Here is a 19,745-nt window from a genome sequence, read left to right on the forward strand (position 1 = left end):
CCATTACCCAATTCCCTAAGAAACACATTCTACAGAATTATTCTTCTGTAAGTGGTATACTCAAGCTGCCATGTTGCATTAGCAGTTAGGGGTAATTCAGAAAGAGACAATTTGTACCAAATTTCCTCAATGCCTTCTTGCAGTGTTATAAAAAAAACTGGTAAGAGTGCAACAGGCCTCCCAACCATTGCATTGAGGCTGTGCAGGGAAATCATTGTGTTGCAGATGCAGCTTTTTAACACACAGGAACACAATTATGAACAAAGAGTCCTCCTCTTAAATCTCTTAACATTCAGCTTTTCATGAGCAGAATAAATAAAAGACATCATGTTTCACGAAGAGAGGAAGATCAGAGAAAGGTAGGCTTAAGTACTATGTGGGTCTGGATATACCTATCTACATTAGTTAACACAGAGCAAGGAAGTCACACCTTGGGAACCCATTTATCACTTCATATTTTCCTGTATAGGACCGTCGATCTACGTCACCATCCAAATGATTAAATTTCAGCGGCTTAATCAATTCTCGTTCATTTCTGTAAATTAAAACAAGAAAGATAAGAAAGTGAGTTAGGGTTACATCACATTTATTGCAAAGATTTGCACAGGTATATGGATTGGAAAAACTTAGAGGGACATGGCCAGATCTCTGTAAATGGAACTAGCTCAAAGAAACACTTCAGTTGGCAATGGATACGTTACATTGAATGGCTGGCTTCTATGTTGTATTACAGTACAAGGGTAAGGAATTGATGAATGGGAGAAGTGAAGAAGAGGACAAGAAGTGCAGGTCTGGCACTATGTCCCATATTGCTAAGTATTATTGATCTTATTTCATATTTATTCTTTATCTTGTTATTTCATACTCTCATTATGTATTGCTATTTATTTATATCTGCATTTGCACAGTTTGTTGTTCATTGATCTTCTTTAAAGTTACTGTTCTATAAATTTGCTAAGTATGCCCGCAGAATAAGAATCTCAGGATTGTATGTGGTGACATGTACGTAGTCTGATAAATTTTACTTTCAACTTTGAACTAAAAGATCATACCTGTCCTAATCACAGATGAGTGGATATTCCACACTATTGAGAAATACAGTGTAGATTCAAGTCCCATTAACTGGACTGACACGGAAGTGCAATGCTAAATGACTCCACTGTCAGAGCCGCCTTTGTCCAATCGCCCTCTCAAATCAATGCAAAAGATCTCAAGGCATCAGAAGACCAAGGCAGCCCTACTCACAGTCCTGGCTAATGTTTATCCATCAAACCCCGTCTCAAAAGACAGATTATCTGATCATTCCATTGCCAACTCTGAGACCCTGCTGTGGGAAATCAGTTGCCACAATCCTAACTTTTTAACAGTGACTATACTACAAAGACATCTTTAACTTTTAACAGTCCTGAAGAAAGGTCATTGACCAGAAATATCAACTCTCTATCTCTTCCTACAGATGTTTCCTGACCTGTTTCATTTCAAATGTACTTCATTAGCTAAACAAAGGCTTTGGAAGGTCTTGTATTTATATAAACGATTTTCTCAACAAGTTCTTTCTTCTCATAAGCCTCTTCAGTTGATAGCTCTATGGCCTGCGTTACAAGTGTTTAACAGCATACTGTGGGCAAGGAATTGGTAATCAAGTCATTAATTATCCAAAGCTTGTCACCACAGATGGTCAATTCAACAGTCAGATACAGCCAGAAAACAAGAGAACATAGATGCCAGAGCAAGAGTACACCATGTGGCTGTTCCAAAGGTAACTGATCTTTCATTTTAGACCCTGCCCTCTGTCAGACCGTAGAACAAGAGGCAATACAAAATATGCTTCCAGGTTTCAAGCAGATGTATTCATTTGGAATATTTCAAATTCATTTAAACTGATTCATACTCAATAATCTTATAATTTTGGTAAAAACAATGAGATCTGTTTCCTTCAAGATTATTGCAGCATTCTCTTCTATAGCTGGCATGCAATAACAACATTTAAACTATATTTCATGTGGACAAATACACTGAAACACTTCCTTATCACACAACAAACAAAGGCAGGAGATGTTAGCGGTAACAAAAAGTTTGTTCAGAGATAGATTCAAAGACCGGAAAGGCTGCAAAAATGATTTACAAGGATGTTGCCAGGACCTGAGGGGCTGAGTTATAAGGAGAGATTATAAAGGCTGGGCCTTTGCTTCTTGGAGTGTAGGATAATGAGGGTGGGAGGGGGTTGATCTGATACAAGTATTTAAAATTATGAGGGTCATAGATAAGGTGAGTAGTCTTTTATCCAGGGTCAGCGAATCTAAAGCTAGAGGGCATAGTTTTATGGTTACAGAAAAGTTTAATAAGACCCCAAGGATCACCTTTTTTTTATTACACTACAGGTGGCAAATACATGGAACCATCTGTCAGAGGAATTGGTTGAGGAAGGTACATTAGAAACATTTAATAAGTACGTGAGCAAGAATATGAATGACAAGAGGGATAGGAGCCAAGTGCTGGGAAATGAGACTAGCTTGAATATATATCCTGGTCAGCATGGACAAGTTTCAAGGACCATTTTCCGTGTTGAACAACTTGATGATTCTATAACTGGATGTGAAGAAGGGAGTTGTGAAGTGAAAGCATTTAGGGATGAATTCCAGAAGGTGGTGCCAACGTGGCTGAACGAGGGTGATGAAGCCAGGAGTATAACAGGATCATAGGAACACTGGGTCACTTGAGTTTGTTTAGTTAGATCTGGGTTGGTCTGAATTCTGGTACCAGTGCTGTGCCTTGGATCATTATTCCTTAGTATCAATTTCAGCATGCAAATAGCATAATCTGCAAATGATAATGAATGTCAATAGGACAGGAGCTGAAGACAAGCTTTATTAGAGAACTAAATCTAGATGCTCTTTGTATGAAGAGTCGATCCAGTTGAGAGCGCAGCTTAAGTATGAGAGAAATGCAGTCTTTTCAGTCTATGCATGTAGCTGGGAAGTTAAAAGAAATATGGGTGGCTAAGATACTGAGACAACAGTTTTGATTTTCCTAATATTTACTGAGAGGTAAATTAGGTTAACCCAGGTATTAACCAGTCCGGTGCCAGAGGATTGACCAGATACAGTTAGATATCATCAGCATAAAGATACAGCTGAGCTCGCCCCTGGGGACAATGTCACCAGGACATCAGAGATTGAAAAGAGTCAAAGGATGAGTCAAGTTAAAAACTCTGGAGGAGACTACGATGGGGGAAGAAAAAATTACTGCTGAACTATAAGCTCTGGCTAAGTGAAATCAGACTAAGTTGTCCCACTGCAAGAATTTAGTGAGCCTGACCAGATCAGAATTCGAATTAGGTTTAATATCACTGGCGTGTGTCATCAAATTTCTTAACTTAGCAACAGCAGTACAATACATAATATAGAAATAAATATGTAAGTCAATTAAAGTGTGTGTGTATATGTATAAAATAGTTAGATTAAAAATTGTGCAAAACAGAAATAATGATCAGCTGTAGTATAAAGTGTCTGTGTGAAATGGAAGCCAATCACACGTCACACTCATTATATCAGCATACCTGTAAGGTGGGTCTGCCCAGGGTGGTTGCTTCAACAGTAAGGAGGCAGTGTAATTGATCGGGTCATAATCTGTCCACGGAACGTCCCAGCCCACTTTATTATCAGGGACAAGGAAACGGCAGATTTCAGAGCCCGGATACACCTCACCACGTGCTTTCACGTGAAGGAACTTGAGAATCTCCATGAGAGGCACAACCCCCACGCACCTTGCTTTAAATAGAGGGCAGTGGTGTAACTTCTCCAATGCAGCCAACCTGCCAAAACAGTCAACTGTCAAGTAAAGCACCACAAAATGCCACTGAATTACCATTATTTAAACATTTATTTTAAAACTGTGATTATCAGCAGAGCTTTAAGCTTTTATATTAAATACAAAAGGTTTCCTACTATGACATTACAGTATTAAATTGTGAGCCGTGCCAGGATTTGCAAGTTGTCATCTCATTCTAACCAGCATGACCTGAGTGGAGATGAGGTGTTATTAGTGCATTGGTAGTTTTGATAATGGTTGAATAAATGATCCAGAGATGTGAACTTAAATCCTGCAGCTAGAACATTTAACATTGGATAATTAAGTAACAGGAATTAAAATAAAAATGAATTTACCAACTTGTCAAAAAATAGAGCAATACATGGTATGTTACCATTAGAAGGAAGACCCATCTTTAGCCATCTGGCATATGTGACTTATAACAGCACTCTGAAATGTCCCTGCTCCAAATTCTGCATCTGCAGCCTCTCTCTCTCTCTCTCTCACACTGTCAGCATTTACCTGGTTTAGCCCATTTACAATTGACTTTTGTACTTGTAAGCTCCAATGAGTAGAGTCCCAACCTGCTTAACCACTCCTTATAGGACAATCTCTTCATTTTAGGGATCATGATAGTGAAGCTTTTCTCAAGCCCTATAATGAAATATTATCTTTCTTTAATTCAGAGAAACAAAATTGTCTGCAGTCCTCTCGATCGATGTTCCCTCTAATTTGTAGTGGCCAATGTGCACAAAAATCTTGTGCTGTGCAATTTTTTTGCCCAGTGACAACATGTACGCACTGAATTTTTAAGAGGAAGTAAACCTGAAGCTATTCTAAGGATAACAAACTACCAAGTCCAGCTTGTTGTTCATTGTTTAAAATAAATAACTGTCAATAAGAACTTTGATTTCCTCTGGGTTTGATTGTTTTCGCCCTTGTTCTTCTGCACTCTCACAAAACATATGCAGCAAGCCTTTAGCGGGTAATGAAGGATTGTCTCAACGGAGCTTTCACACACTGTCCATCTGTGATTTGCTTTCTAAATAACATTTTAAAAAGTTAAGTTTCCAAATATCACTCCACTTCTTCCACTTGCAAATTCTCCAGCAATTTTAGCATCGTGACAATACATGCAGTTAACTCCAGTTTCTGTATTGTACATAAATATTTCTCGTAGCTGCACATTCCTGACCTCAGGAGCTTTTGGTGTAGCAGTTTCTGCTGTTTCATTAAGCCATTCCACTTTAAATGAACTAGCAGTTCTTTTGTGCTTCACAGTCTTTGCTTCTTTGGAATTCAACACAGTGAATCAATAACTTCAATAAAAGTATAAATAGGCCAGTTCTAAAATCTGAAGAAAAATCATTGCAAACTCTGCATTGTCAACATGGTCCTCATCAGAAACTGGAAAAGTAAATGTGATTGTGTATGATAGTGAGATATACTGACCATGCCAATGAGGTAGAGGGTGACAACCTTTTGTGCGCAGTTTAAATTCCTTCCTAGTAGCAAAAGATGTGTGCCTGTGCACACCTCAGAGGGAACATTGCTCTCAATATCATGTCATTACTGCTGTTTACAGTTTCTAGACCATCGGTGAGGATCCCAACCTTTTTTATGCCATCAACCCCTATTAACCAAAGGTTCGTGGACCCCAGGTTCAAGTCAAGTCAAGTCACTTTTATTGTCATTTTGACCATAACTGCTGGTACAGTGCATAGTAAAAATGAGACAACGTTTTTCAGGACCATGGTGTTACATGACACAGTACAAAAACTAGATTGAACTACGTAATAAAAAAACAACACAGAGAAAGCTACACTAGACTACAGACCTACACAGGACTGCATAAAGTGCACAAAAACAGTGCAGGCATTACAATAAATAATAAACAGGACAATAGGGCAAGGTGTCAGTCCAGGCTTCGGGTATTGAGGAGTCTGATAGCTTGGGGGAAGAAACTGTTACATAGTCTGGTCGTGAGAGCCCGAATGCTTCAGAGCCTTTTCCCAGATGGCAGGAGGGAGAAGAGATTGTATGGGGGTGCATGGGGTCCTTCATAATGCTGTTTCCTTTGCGGATGCAACGTGTAGTGTAAATGTCCGTGATGGCGGGAAGAGAGACCCCGATGATCTCAGCTGACCTCACTATCCGCTGCAGGGCCTTGCAATCCGAGATGGTGCAATTTCCAAACCAGGCAGTGACGCAGCTGCTCAGGCTGCTCTCAATACAACCCCTGTAGAATGTGATGAGGAGGGGGGGTGGGAGATGGACTTTCCTCAGCCTTCGCAAAAAGTAGAGACGCTGCTGGGCTTTCTTTGCTATGGAGCTGGTGTTGAGGGACCAGGTGAGATTCTCCATCAGGTGAATACCAAGAAATTTGGTGCTCTTTACAATCTCTACCGAGGAGCCGTCGATGTTCAGCGGGGAGTGGTTGCTCCGTGCCCTCCTGAAGTCAACAACCATCTCTTTTGTTTTGTTCACATTAAGAGACAGGTTGTTGGCTCATTCTTGCTGATGAGACCCACCACAGTCATGTCATCAGCGAACTTGATGATATGGTTCGAGCTGTGTGTTGCAGCACAGTCGTGGGTCAGCAGAGTGAACAGCAGTGGTCTGAGCACGCAACCCTGGGGAGCCACCGTGCTCAGTGTTGGAAACTTACCTTGTGTATTTCATGCAGAAGAGCCTCCAATTTCTTTATAGCATAGCTTTCTGTATTTTTTTCTCCATTTAGATATTTTTTCTTTCTGCCAAAATTAACTTTACTTTTTCCATTTGTTAATTTTTTGCCCATTATTAATATTTCTCTGCAAACTGTATCCTCTTCCCATATTTTTTGTGTCATTCACAAAGTTGTCTGCTGTATATTCCAATCAAAACACCAAGTGATTAATATAAAACCATAAGATTTAGGAGCAGAATTAGGCCATTTGGCTGTGCTATTTCATCATGGCTGATACAATTTTCTTCTTAGCCCCAGCCTCCTGCCTTTTCCCCGTATCCCTTCAGGACATGCCCTGATCAACCAAGAATCTATCAACCTCAGCCTTAAATATACATAAAGACTTGGTCTCCACAGCTGCCTGTGGCAAAGATTTCCAGATTCACCACTCTCTGTCTAAAGAAATTACTCTTCATCTCAGTTCTAAAAGGACACCCCTCTATTCTGAGGCTATGTCCCCTAATCTTAGACTCTTCCATCAAGAGAAACATCCTCTCCACATTCTCGCTATTAAGGCCTTTCACCATTCAACATGTTTAAATGAGGTCGCCTGTCATTCTTCTGAATACTAGTGAATACAGGCCCAGAGACATCAAACACTCTTCATATGACAAGTTGTTCAATCCTGGAATCGTTTTTATGAACCTCCTTTGAACCCTCTCCAGTTTCAGCACATTCTTTCTAAGATAAGAGGCCCAAAACTGCTCACATTATTCAAAGTGAGGCCTCGCCAGTACTTTACAAAGTCCAACATTACATCCTCACTTTTATATTTTAGTCCTCTTGAAATAAATGCTAACATCACATTTACCTTCCTCAGCACAGACGCAACCTGCAAATTAACCTTTAGGGAATCCTGCACAAGGACTCCCAAGTCCCTTTGTGCCTCATATTTTTGTATTTTTTCTCCACTTAGAAAATTGTCAAGTCTTTAATTTCTTCTACCAAAGTGCATGGCCACACACTTCACAACACTGTATTGCATCTGCCATTTCTTTGCCCATTCTCCTAATCTGTTCAAGTCCCTGTACTTACTCACAGTTACCTGCTCCTTCATATATGATGATATCTTCATATCATCTCCAAACTTTGAAACAAATCCATCAATTCCATCATCCAAATTATTGACATATAACACAAAACAAATCAGTCCTAACACAGACCCTTGTGGAACACCACTAGTCACTGGCAGCCAACCAGAAAAGGCTTTCTTTTTTTAAATGTATTCATTGATGGGATGTGGGTGTTGCCAGCTAGGCCAGCATCTATTGCCCATCCTTAGTTGCCGTTGAGAAGGTGGTGATGAGCTGCCTTCTTGAACTGCTGAATTTGATCATATTATGATCACTTTTGCCCCTAAGGGTTCTTTGACCTTAAGCTCTCTAATTAATTCCAGTTCATTGTACAACACCCAATCCAGAATAGCTGATCCTCTAGTGGGCTCCACGACAAATTGCTCTAATCTAGTAGGAACTCTAGAAATTCCCTCTTCTGGAATCCAGCACCAACTGATTTTCCCAATCTACCTGCATATTGAAATGCCCCATGACTACTGTAACATTGCCCTTTTGGTGTGTATTTTCTAACTCCCATTGTAATTTGTACACCACATCCTTACCACTGTTTGGGGATCTCTTTTACCCCTTCAGTTACTTAGCTCTTTCCACAACGATTGAAGATCTTCTGACCCTATGTCACCTTTTTCCAATGATTTCATTCATTTTTTACCAACAGAGTAACACCACCCTCTCTGCCTTCCTGCCTGTCCTTTTGATACAATATGTATCCTTGGACATTAAGTTCCAGATATAAGCTTTCAGCCATGATTCAGTAATGCATACATCATACATACCAATATGTAACTGTGCTGCAATTTCATCTACTTCTTCCATGTACTGTGTACATTCAAATACACCTTCAGTCCTGTATTCACTCTTTTCAATTTTGTCTGCCTTTTACATTGCAATTCATCCTGTGGACTGCAATGTTGTCCTATCACTACACATTGCCTCAATATCTACTGTCAATATTTGTGGTCCCAGCACTGAATCCTGTGAAACCCCAATGGTTACCCCTTTTACCTACTTGCTTTACATGCTAACACCTTGCCTCCAACAGGCACCGCAGTAGTGTAGTACATAGCTAGCGTGATACTATTACAGCTCCGAGTTTAGAGTTCAGTGCTGTAAGGTGTCTCTGTATGTCTTCCCCATGGAATGCATGGGTTTTCTCCGGCCTCCTCCCACAGTAGGTTAGTTGGTCATTTGTAAATTGTTAGGATTAAATTTGGTTTTCAGGGGTTGCTGGGGTGGTGGAGATTGGAAAGCCAGAGGGCCTGTTCACGCTGTATCTCTAAATAAAATAAGTAACATCTTCTGATTTAACCTACTGTGAGGCACCTTATCAACTACTTTGCAGAAGTTGTTATACATCTACTCATGCCCTTTGATCCACACTGGTCCAGAATTCCTCAATAAAACTGTCACAAATTTGTCAGACACTATTTCCCCTTCATGAAGTCATGCTAATTCTCTTTGAATGTATTACAAATGACACTTTATAAATGTGGTTTCGCATTTCCCCCTCCCCCCACTACTTTCAAATCTCTTACTATCTTTCCTTTCGGTTAGTCCTGACGAAGGGTTTCGGCCCGAAACGTCGACAGCGCTTCTCCCTATCGATGCTGCCTGGCCTGCTGTGTTCCACCAGCATTTTGTGTATGTTGTTTGAATTTCCAGCATCTGCAGATTTCTTCATGTTTGCGCTTTATAAATGTGGTGATATTATTTCACATAATTGATTCTAACAGTTTTTTGACAAAAGATGTTAGCCTTACCAGCCTGTCACTATATGCTTCTCTCCCCTTTCTGCAGGAGTGTCACACTGGCAAATTTCCAATCTTCTGGCATCTATCCAGATTTTTTGAAAGATTATAACTGATGCATCTGTTATGTCAATGGCAACTGCTATTTTAGGGTCCTCGGATACCAGCCATCCAGGCCAGGAATGATTACCCTATAAGTTAATTTGATACTGAGTGATGGTAATGCTATCTAATTCCTTCAGAATGCAATATTCATTATATCCTGGCCTTTAAAGATGGATGCACACAATAACTGTTTAACTCCTCAGCCACCTCTCCAGAGTCATTCACTCAGACCTCGTCATTCAAGAATCAAGGATTCCTCTTTGTAATGAAGGAGGATGAAAGGTGACTTGATAGAAGCGCACAAGAGGCATAGATTGAGAGGACAGCCGGAGACTTTTTCCCAGGGTGGAAATGGTTTAACATCTGGCGGACAATGCTGAGGATGTTCTACAAGTTTGTGGTGACCAGTGCTATCATGTTTGCTGTTGTGTGCTGGGGCAGCAGGCTGAGGGTAGCAGACGCCAACAGAATCAACAAATTCATTCATAAGGCCAGTGATGTTGTGGGGGTGGAACTGGACTCTTAGACGGTGGTGTCTGAAAAGAGGATGCTGATAAAAGTTGCATGCCATCTTGGACAATGTCTCCCATCCACTCCATAATGTACTGGTTAGGCACAGGAGTGCGTTCAGCCAGAGACTCATTCCACTGGGATATAACACTGAGTGTCATAGGAAGTCATTCTTGCCTGTGGCCATCAAACTTTACAACTCCTCCCTCGGAGTGTCAGACACCCTGAGCCAATAGGCTGGTCCTGGACTTATTTCCACTTGGCATGATTAACTTACTATTATTTAATTATTTATGGTTTTATATTGCTATATTTCTACACTATTCTTGGTTGGTGCAGTTGTAATGAAACCCAATTTCCCTCAGGATCAATAAAGTATGTCTGTCTGTCTGTTAATACAGGGGGCATAATTTGAAGGTGATTGGAGGAAAGTACAGTGGAAAAATAGCATAGTTAAGTGTTTTTTTTTTACACAGAGAGTGGTGAGTACATTAGAGGAAATTCAGAACCACTTTGATCAGCACACGTAAGATAGAAAATGGAGGGTTATGTAGGAGGAAAGAGTTAGATTGACCTTAGAGTAGGTTAAAAAGCTGACACAATGTCATGAGCTGAAGGGTCTATACTGTGCTGTAATGCTCTGTGTTCTATGTCCAGAATGTCAGTGAGCACTGGCGACAGATTATTACTTGCTTATCCCTAAACCTCCTTGAGAAGTTGGCGGTGAAAGTCATCTTAAAGCAAGCTTGGGTTAGTGGTTAAATGAAAGTACACTGGTGAACTTGAATTAAGTTGGAACTGGGAGAAGGCTTGTACGAAACACAAGAAGAAAGCTGCTGCATGGATGTCCTGGTTGTTGCTTGCTGGAAGTAAAGTAGTGTTGGCTACACTGCTCGCGTGCCTCCTTTATTGTAAACTGCATTGTGATGATGAGAAGGCAACATTACAGATGGAGATCAGGGGAAAATGCTTTCCTGGCAGAATAGTGAGTATGTGGAATTCGCTGCCCAAGGAAGCAGAGACAACCTCATTAAATATTTTTCAGACACAGTTAGATAGATTTTTGCAGAACAGGGGAATTACAGGTTATGAGAGAAAGACAGGTAGATGGGGCAGAGTCCACAGCACCATCAGCCATGAATGGCAGAGCAGACTCCCATTTCTTATGCACTAGTTAGTATGGTGAAGGTGGTTATGAGTTTCACAATTTGCCATAACGTTCAACAATAGTTTGCTGATGAATGGCTTCTGCCCAAAACGTCCAGTTTATTCCCCTCTATAGAACCTGAATATCTCCAGCATTTTGTGTGTTGCTCAGCAATATTTTCTCATGTTACAGTTGTGTAAATAATCTGAGGTAACAGTTTGTTCTCCTCAGTGGCTAGAGTTACAGGCTCTGACATAACAGGGATACCCTGGTTCCCGATGGATGGGTTACAGGCTCTGAAATAATAGGGATACCCTGGTTCTCCTCAGTGGCAATTATCTCCAATAATTTTGTTCATTTACAGTGAACCAAAAGAACACAGCGGTGTACACTGTAGGAACTAATAGTTTATAGTACTGCAGTAGCATAGGTTGTGTTCTAATTTGTTCTGTATTTCTACATAATTTGTTACTCAATTAAATGGTAGTTTGTCTTTTTTCCACCTTTTTAGCTATTTCTATGAAACTTCAGCTAACTGGAGCAGCCAGTTAATTGGGCCAAAATGTACCAGTACCTATGTGTCCCAATTAATAAGAATACACTGTATACAATAATTAAACAAGAGCCATTATCTTAGTGAATGACAAACAAACTGGAGACATTCGAGGCCAATTCAGGCTCCTATCAGAATATACACAAGTGATACGTTATTATAACAGACAATAATGGCAGAAATATGGGCCATAACAAATACAGCAGCACAACACATAGACATCACTTCTGCCTGAGGGGAAATAATTCTGATTCCCAGGCCTGTGTGTGCAATTAACAAAAATGTACAGTACAGAACTTCTCAGACTCCTAGCTCCCTCCTATCCCTGCTTCAATGCCTCTGTGCACCCCAGCTCCCCGTGGTTTCAATAGATGTCACACTTCCCAGCCGTCAAGCACCCACAGAGACCTGTTTTTAAAATAAAGTCTGAAACATGAACCCTGTTTAGTTCCACCTCCAGCCTGATTTCTCCGGTCCACATTGTCTCAGACATCCTGGACTTCTGAAATGTTTAGTTTCAGAACTTCTTCAGACATCCCACCTCTCCCGGAAGTTCCGGGAGTTTCCCGCATATTGATAGCGGCTCCCTGACGCCCACAAATTATATACAATATCCCGGAAATCGATTTTTTTGAGAGCGAGCGGTGGGGGGGGGGGGGGGGAGGAGAGAGAAATATCAAAAATAATGACAATGTTGCTCGCTGCACTGGTTGCAACAGTGACTTTTCTATTGCCCGTGGTGGGTTAAAATGTAAGACATGTTGAGGTGAGTTTAACAGGTGTCATTCCTTCATTAGCATAGCTAACGTTATTTAGACTAGCTGGCCAGCTGCTGAGGAGCTGCTCTACTGCAGACATCGCACCTCTCCCGGCAGTCTCCCGCAAATTGATGGTGGCACTTCCCTGAAAAGAGTTTTTGCAGGGTGGGATGTCTGCAACTACATTGTCCAGATACTCAACCCCGCCTCTTTCAGTGCCCACTCTTCTCCCCATTCCCTTTCGTCCCCACTCTCTCACCTCCGTTTGCCCATCTATCCCCTCTTTTCTGTTTCTTTCCCTTTCCCATTCCCGTCCCCATTCCCAATCCCGATTTCCACAATAGCTGGAACCTCCTATTACCTTTTCAGCACCCGCACCGCCTGCCTCCACATCCAGGAAGTAGTTACCTCGGCAACCAATTGCCGCACGCCACTCCGGATTTACGCATGCTCAGTAGTGCTGGGGACGCGACCCTGTTGTGACTAATTAAGGTCACGAGGGCCGTATTTGAGGCTGTCAGGAGCTCAGGCCAGGACTGGACGTGGGTCATTCATTTAAACAGTTTTACTCAGAAAGTCAATTCAACGCCCTGCTGGTGACTGTTAACAGGTCAACAACAAATACAAAAATCTTGTCGCAGTATCAGTGCTTTGTTTTAGTTTGTATTGTGAACTGGCGCTTCAATAATTTCCGTTTAAATATTCATTCCCTTCTCTACTGTATTCGGAGCATCGCACACAAAATGTTCTCGGAACTCAGCGGCTCAGGCAGTATCTATGGAGGGAAATTTGGAATCGATGTTTCGGGCCAAGACCCTTTATAAGGACTGGAAAGGAAGGGGACAGAAACCCAGAATAAGAAAGTGTAGGATGGGGCTATCACAATTTGTCAGGAGATTGGATTGAATTGAATCGACTTTATTCCTTACATCCTTCACGTACACGAGGAATAAAATTCTTTACGTTACGTCTCCGTCTAAATATGCAATGTGCAATCATAGTAATTTATAATAAATAGAACAGTCAATGAAAAATAGAAATTCAGTACACTCAGATCAGTCTGATGGCCTGGTGGAAGAAGCTGTTCCAGAGCCTGCTGGTCCTGGCTTTTATGCTGCGGTACCATTTCTCGGATGGTAGCAGCTGGAACACTTTGTGGTTGGGGTGACTCGGGTCCCCAATGATCCTTCGGGCCCTTTCTTCGCACCTGTCTTTGTAAATGTCCTTAAGTTCACAACTACAGATGCACTGGGCTGTCCACACCACTCTCTGCAGGGTCCTGTGATTGAGGGAAGTATAATTCCCATCCCAGTCAGGATGCTCTCAATCATGCCCCTGTAGAAAGTTCTTAGGATCTGGAGGCCCATACCAAACTTCCTCAACCGTCTGAGGTGAAAGAGGCGCTGTTGGCAAGGCCACACTTGGAGTACTGTGTCCAGTTCTGGTCGCCTCACTATAGGAAGGATGTGGAAGCATTGGAAAGGGTACAGAGGAGATTTACCAGGATGCTGTCTGGTTTAGAGGGTATGGATTATGATCAGAGATTAAGGGAGCTAGGGCTTTACTCTTTGGAGAGAAGGAGGATGACAGGAGACATGATAGAAGTGTACAAGATATTAAGCCTCTTCCCCAGGGCACCACTGCTCAGTACAAGAAGACATGGCTTTAAGGTAAGGGGAGGGAAGTTCAAGGGGGATATTAGAGGAAGGTTTTTCACTCAGAGAGTGGTTGGTGTGTGGAATGCTCTGCCTGAGTCAGTGGCGGAGGCAGATACACTAGTGAAATTTAAGAGACTACTAGATAGGTATATGGAGGAATTTAAGGTGGGGGTTATATGGGAGGCATGGTTTGAGGGTCGGCACAACATTGTGGGCTGAAGGGCCTGAAATGTGCTGTACTATTCTATGTTGTGCCTTTTTCACCACACAGCCAGTATGTACAGACCTCGTGAGGTCCTCGGTGATGTGGATGCCGAGGAACTTAAAGCTTTTCACCCTCCCAACCCCAGATCATTGATGTCAACAGGAGTGGCCTGTCTTCATTCCTCCTGTAGTTCACAATCAGCTCCTTTGTTTTTGCAACATTGAGGGGGAGGTTGTTTTCTTGATACCACTGTGTCAGAGAGATGACTTCTTCCCTGTAGGCTGCCTCATTATTATTTGAAATTAGGCCAATCAGTATAGTGTCATCAGCAAATTTAATTAACGGATTACAGCTGTGGGTGGCAACACAGTCATGGGTATACAGGGAGTAAAGGAGGGGGCTTAGTACACAGCCCTGATGGGCTCTTGTTTTGAGAATCAGAGGGATGGTGGTGAGGGAGCCCACTCTTACCACCTGCCGACGATCTGACAGGAAGTCCAGGATCCAGCTGCACAAGGCAGGGTCAAGATCGATGGCTCTGAGCTTCCTGTTGAGCCTGGATGGAATTACGATGTTGAATGGGTGAAACCAGGTGGTGGGGGGGAATGATGCCTTGTTCTGTATGATGTTTTGTCTGCCACAAAATGCCAGAACTCCTGATGGTTAGCCATTTCAATTCAACTTCCCATTCCCATTCTGACATGTGTCTGTGCCCCTTACTCCTCTACAGCTAGATCAGGTCAGGTGCCCAACAACCTGATGCCATGAACATTGATACTTTTCTGGTAATTCTCCTCCCCCCCCACCTCCACACCTTCTCTCTTCCTCCATTCCCCATTCTGATTACCCTGTCACTCCTTCTCGCCTGCCCACTCCTTCCTGTGGTTCCCCTCCTCTCCCTCTTCCATGCTCCACTTCCTCGCCACCTTCTCCAGCTCTTTACCTCTCCCACTGATTACCTCCCAGCTTTCTACCTCATCCACCATCGCCATTCAGCCTCACCTGCTCTCACATATCACCTGCTAGCTTGTAGTCTTCCCCACCCCCACTCCACTTTCCTTTCCCTTCTCAATGAAGAGTCTCAGTCCAAAACATTTGACTGTTTATTTCCCTGACTTGTGTTGCCTGACTTTCTCCAGCATTTTGTATGTGTTGTATCTCCCAATCTACTCCAAAGTGGCCCTTGTACCTTATTTGACTTCCTGCACTGCACCTTCTCGGTAACGGTGACACCATTCTGTTTTCTTTTTGCTAGCTTGATGTAATCATGAACAGCCAACAAAAGTTCTTCACTTTAACTTGGTACATGTGACTATAGCAAACCAGTCCAATCAGGCTCCTAAGTATCTGAAGATGTTTTGCTGACTTGGAAGTCTAACGTATGTACAATTTATCAAACTTATCAAATGGTGAAAGGCCTTGGTAGAGTGGATGTAGAGAGGATGTTTCCTATGATAGGAGAATCTAAGACCAGGAGACACACAACCTCAGGATAGAGGGGTGTCCTTTTAGAACAGAGATGAGGAGGAATTCTTTAGGCTGAGAGTGGTGAATCTGTGGAATTCTTTGCCACAGGCCACTGTGGAGGCCAGGTCTGTAAGTATACTTAAGGCAGAGGTTGATAGATTCTTGATTGGCCAGGGCATGAAGGGATACATGGAGAAGGCAAGAGATTGGGGCAGAGAGGAAAATTAGATCAGCCATGTTGAAGTGGTGGAGCAGACTCGATGGGTCAAATGGCCTAATTCTGCTCCTATATCTTTATGGTCTTATAGACAGAGTCTGTTGGGGGAGGCTGGTTTCCATAATGTTTTGAGTTGTGTCCCCAACTATCAGTAGTTTCTTGAGGCTTTGGGCAGATCAATGGACGTCTGAAAGTATTGATTATCAGTCACAAGAGCAGAAGCATGATTTAGTTTGACTACCTGTGATGCATCTTGGGATAAACTTTACATTGTGGGTGGGTAAACTGAAACCATGCACTTGTGAAGGTGCGGTTACAGCTTGTTACCACCAGTTGGTGCTGTTGAATAGTCTATGGTTGACCAGGGCTGTCCGTGAGTGGAGACAGGAGTCTGAAGCAACACACAATCTGCTGGAGGAACTGAGCAGGTCGAGCACCAACTGTGGAGAGAAGGAATTGTCCCTGCCGGAGTTCCTCCAGCATTTTCTGTGTGTTGCTCCAAATTCCAGCATCTATATCCTTCTTCACCTACACTGTCTCCACGATGCACAGTATTCCAGATGTGATCTTACCAATGTTTATTCAATTTTCCTCACAATAAATTATAATGTTGCTAGTTTTCCTAATTCCTTCTGTATAGACAACTTTGCGTTTTCCCTTGTTATATTCCATTTACCATTCCTTTGGCTACTTGTTTAACTGTTTCTAAGATTTTTCTTCTGACTTACAAAACGGGACCCGTCTGCAGAACAAATCTGTTGAGCCCACAATGGTGACCCTACGTTTCCATTTGTCTGTTACTTTAATCCTGTCACTCTGAGCTCTGTGTCTTCACCCTTTTGCACTGTAAGCAGTCGTGTAGGCTCAAGATACTGTACCCACTGTCTGGCTATGTTACAGTCCTCAGCTTTCAGCATTAAACAAACCAGCCCTTACAGCTCATATCAGACCTGGAGAGTTCTAATGTAAAGTCATCAAACTGGAATGTTAAACACATTTATTTTCCCAGTGGCTACATCCCATTCCCGTTCCGACGTGTCAACACTTCACCTGCTTGTCATTCGGGGTCATCCAGTTCTCCCCAGTGTGGACTCCTCTACATCAGCGAAAAATGGCGTAGATTGGGGTAACTGCTTTGTCGAGCACTTTCACTCTGTTCACCAAAGCAGGATTTCCCAGTGGACAACCATTCCAATCCCCATTCCCATTCTGAGGAGCCAGTCCGTGCCCTCCTCAACTGCTGCAATGAGGTTACTCGCAAGTTGGAGGAGTAAATCCTCATATTCTGTCTGGGTAGCCTCTGACCTGACAGCGTGGGCTTTGATTTCTCTCACCCAGTAATTTCTCCCCCTCCCCCTTCTCTCTTTTTCCATTCCCATTCCAGCTCAATTCTTACCCTTTCTCTTCTCCTCACCTCCCTCCTCACTTCATTCCCCCTCATCCATCCATCAACCTACCCCTCCCCTGGCTTCACTTGAACTTCCCTTCCCTCACCTTCTTATTTTGACTTTGTTCCCCTTCCCTTTCCAGTCCCGAGAAAGGGTCTCAGCCCAAAATGTTAACTGTTTATTCCTCTCCATAGATGCTGCCTGACCTGCTGATCTCCTCCAGGACTTTGCAGAATCTCTTGTGTTTATTTCCTCTCTACAGACCCCGACTGTTCATGTCCTGAATTGCCTGTAATTCCAGTTGTTGTGGCACTGTTACAGTATAGCTTTCCTCTCTCCTTTGTCCTCATTAACCTTCAACTTACCGCTGTGCTCCTTCAGAAGTTAGCTGTCACTGACAAACATTCGGCCAACACCAAGCTGTATCATTCACTCGCCCTTGTCTTCGCCTCCTGATTGATTCCCCTTTATTTATCACATGTGCATCAACACATGTAGTGAAATGAGTTGCTTGTGTTGACAACCAACACACCGGTCAAGATGGTGTCTCCTACAGTTAACATCTTCTGGTTAGACCACAAAACCATATTTCACTTCTTTTAAGTCTTTTACATTTGTTGTTCGCCTTGATTCTGGGACTGCTGGAGTCTGCGATTTGCTGTTTGGAGATTGTTTGGGTGTTTCAGCATTCTGCAGTCTCTGATAGGATTCCAGGAGAGAGGGGCAGTGTTAACGAACCTCATGGTGGGTAGGCTGCAGGATGAGGCACAGACCAATGTTTGACTACATTTTGCCAATTAAAGCTTCCACTGTACGCTGATTGAAGCGATGGGGGAGATTGAATCATCGAAGAGAGGTTGACGGTGAGCACCCTTTGATTGCTCAGGATCGCTTTGCTATACTACCGGAGAGGGAGAGCCTGCCACTGTGCCCGGAGAATGGTGCCCAGGTTTCGTCTGTTTTGGATGTAGACTTGGACTTTTTTTTTCGGTCTTATGGAGTTTTTATTTCCTGTGCTTTTCACCCGATCTTTCTCGTGCTTGTTTGGGGAATATTTGGGGGTTGATGATCACGCTGTCTTTCCTTTCTTTGTTTCATGGCCATCCAGAGAAAAAGAATTTCAGAGTTGTATACTTCGATAATGAATGAACCTTTGTGCTGGGTGTGGCCTGCAAGTGTCACCACACATTCAGATGCTGACATAGCATGTCCACAAAGCTCAACTGAACAACACAGAACACAACTAAACAGAACATACCAAATAACAAAACAGCAATAGCAAAGTAAGACCCTTTCCTGCCTCCCACTCACACATGGACAGTACTCCAACCCCAGGGTGGCCACTGGACATCCATTGTCAAGGCTTCAGACACTGGCCTTCAACTTCCGGACCTGATCAACCTTCAGGCTTTGACTTCTGGTATCGATCCCCGGACTAGCTGATGAAGGAACCCCAAACTCCAGGCTTGAACACAGTTCCCCTTATTCCCTCTATTTCTGCCCCTTCTCTGAAACTTAATGTATCGCTACGCTGTATCCCAGACTTTTGATTGACCTTGGGACTTCAATCTTCAGTACTGACCCCCAGACTAGCCAATAACAGGATCCTGCAGCTCAGACTCCAAGCACGCCGACAGTCCTCGTGCCTCCTGCTTGCACAGACATGCATTGACCTGGGACAGCCTGACAATCAGTCGGACTCAGATATGACAGTGTCACAGAGGACACAGCCTCTGAATAAAGGGGTGTCCTTTTAGAACGGAGATGAGGGGGAATTTCTTTAGGCCAGAGAATGTTGAATCCATGAAATTCTTTGCCACAGGCAGCTGTGGAGGCCAAGTCTTTATGTATGTTTAAGCCAGAGGTTGATAGATTCTTGATTGGTCAGGGCATGAAGGGATACGGGAAGAAGGCAGGAGACTGGGGGGCTAAGAGGAAAATTGGATCATTCACAATGAAATAGCAGAGCAGACTCAATGGGCCAAATGATCTAATTCTGCTCCCGTATCTTATGGTCTTACAGCAGAGCCACCGTTGACCAGGGGTGTATGGGATGTCCACCTCTGGTGGTGGGCTTGTCGTGCTCTGCCCAGGGACAGATCATCCACTTTTGGTCCCCACCCACCACCCAGCTCTCACCTGCAGTTCCAAGTAACTGTCGGCATGTGACAGTGGCCACACCCCATTGCCTCACTCCGACAGGCCAGCTAAATCAAGTGAGGGTAGCCAGGAATCTCCAACCCCAGTGAGACAGGGATATGCCTGGCCAGTTCTGATGGACTGGGCAGATGAAATCAGCTACAGGATCCAACCACCAGGAAGGCGGTGCTGCAGGGCTTCATGGAGAGTGAAGGGCATGAATGACAAGGCACCCA

General features: G+C 43.1%; 1 protein-coding gene across 1 annotated transcript in view; it reads right to left on the reverse strand.

Moving 5' to 3' along the window:
- LOC132404268 (ADP-ribose pyrophosphatase, mitochondrial-like) overlaps positions 1–12,875 on the reverse strand; it is a 29,101-nt gene extending 16,226 nt beyond the window's left edge. The window contains exons 1-3 of the mRNA XM_059988413.1: positions 12,797–12,875; positions 3,560–3,814; positions 431–535 (exon numbers count right to left, since the gene is read on the reverse strand). Coding sequence (XP_059844396.1) covers positions 431–535; positions 3,560–3,814; positions 12,797–12,828 — 392 coding nt within the window. The 5' untranslated portion in view covers positions 12,829–12,875. The remainder of the gene's footprint in view (positions 1–430; positions 536–3,559; positions 3,815–12,796) is intronic.
- Positions 12,876–19,745: the final 6,870 nt, after the last annotated feature.

Source organism: Hypanus sabinus, chromosome 13, assembly GCF_030144855.1.
Source record: "Hypanus sabinus isolate sHypSab1 chromosome 13, sHypSab1.hap1, whole genome shotgun sequence".
NCBI classification, from domain to species: domain Eukaryota; kingdom Metazoa; phylum Chordata; class Chondrichthyes; order Myliobatiformes; family Dasyatidae; genus Hypanus; species Hypanus sabinus.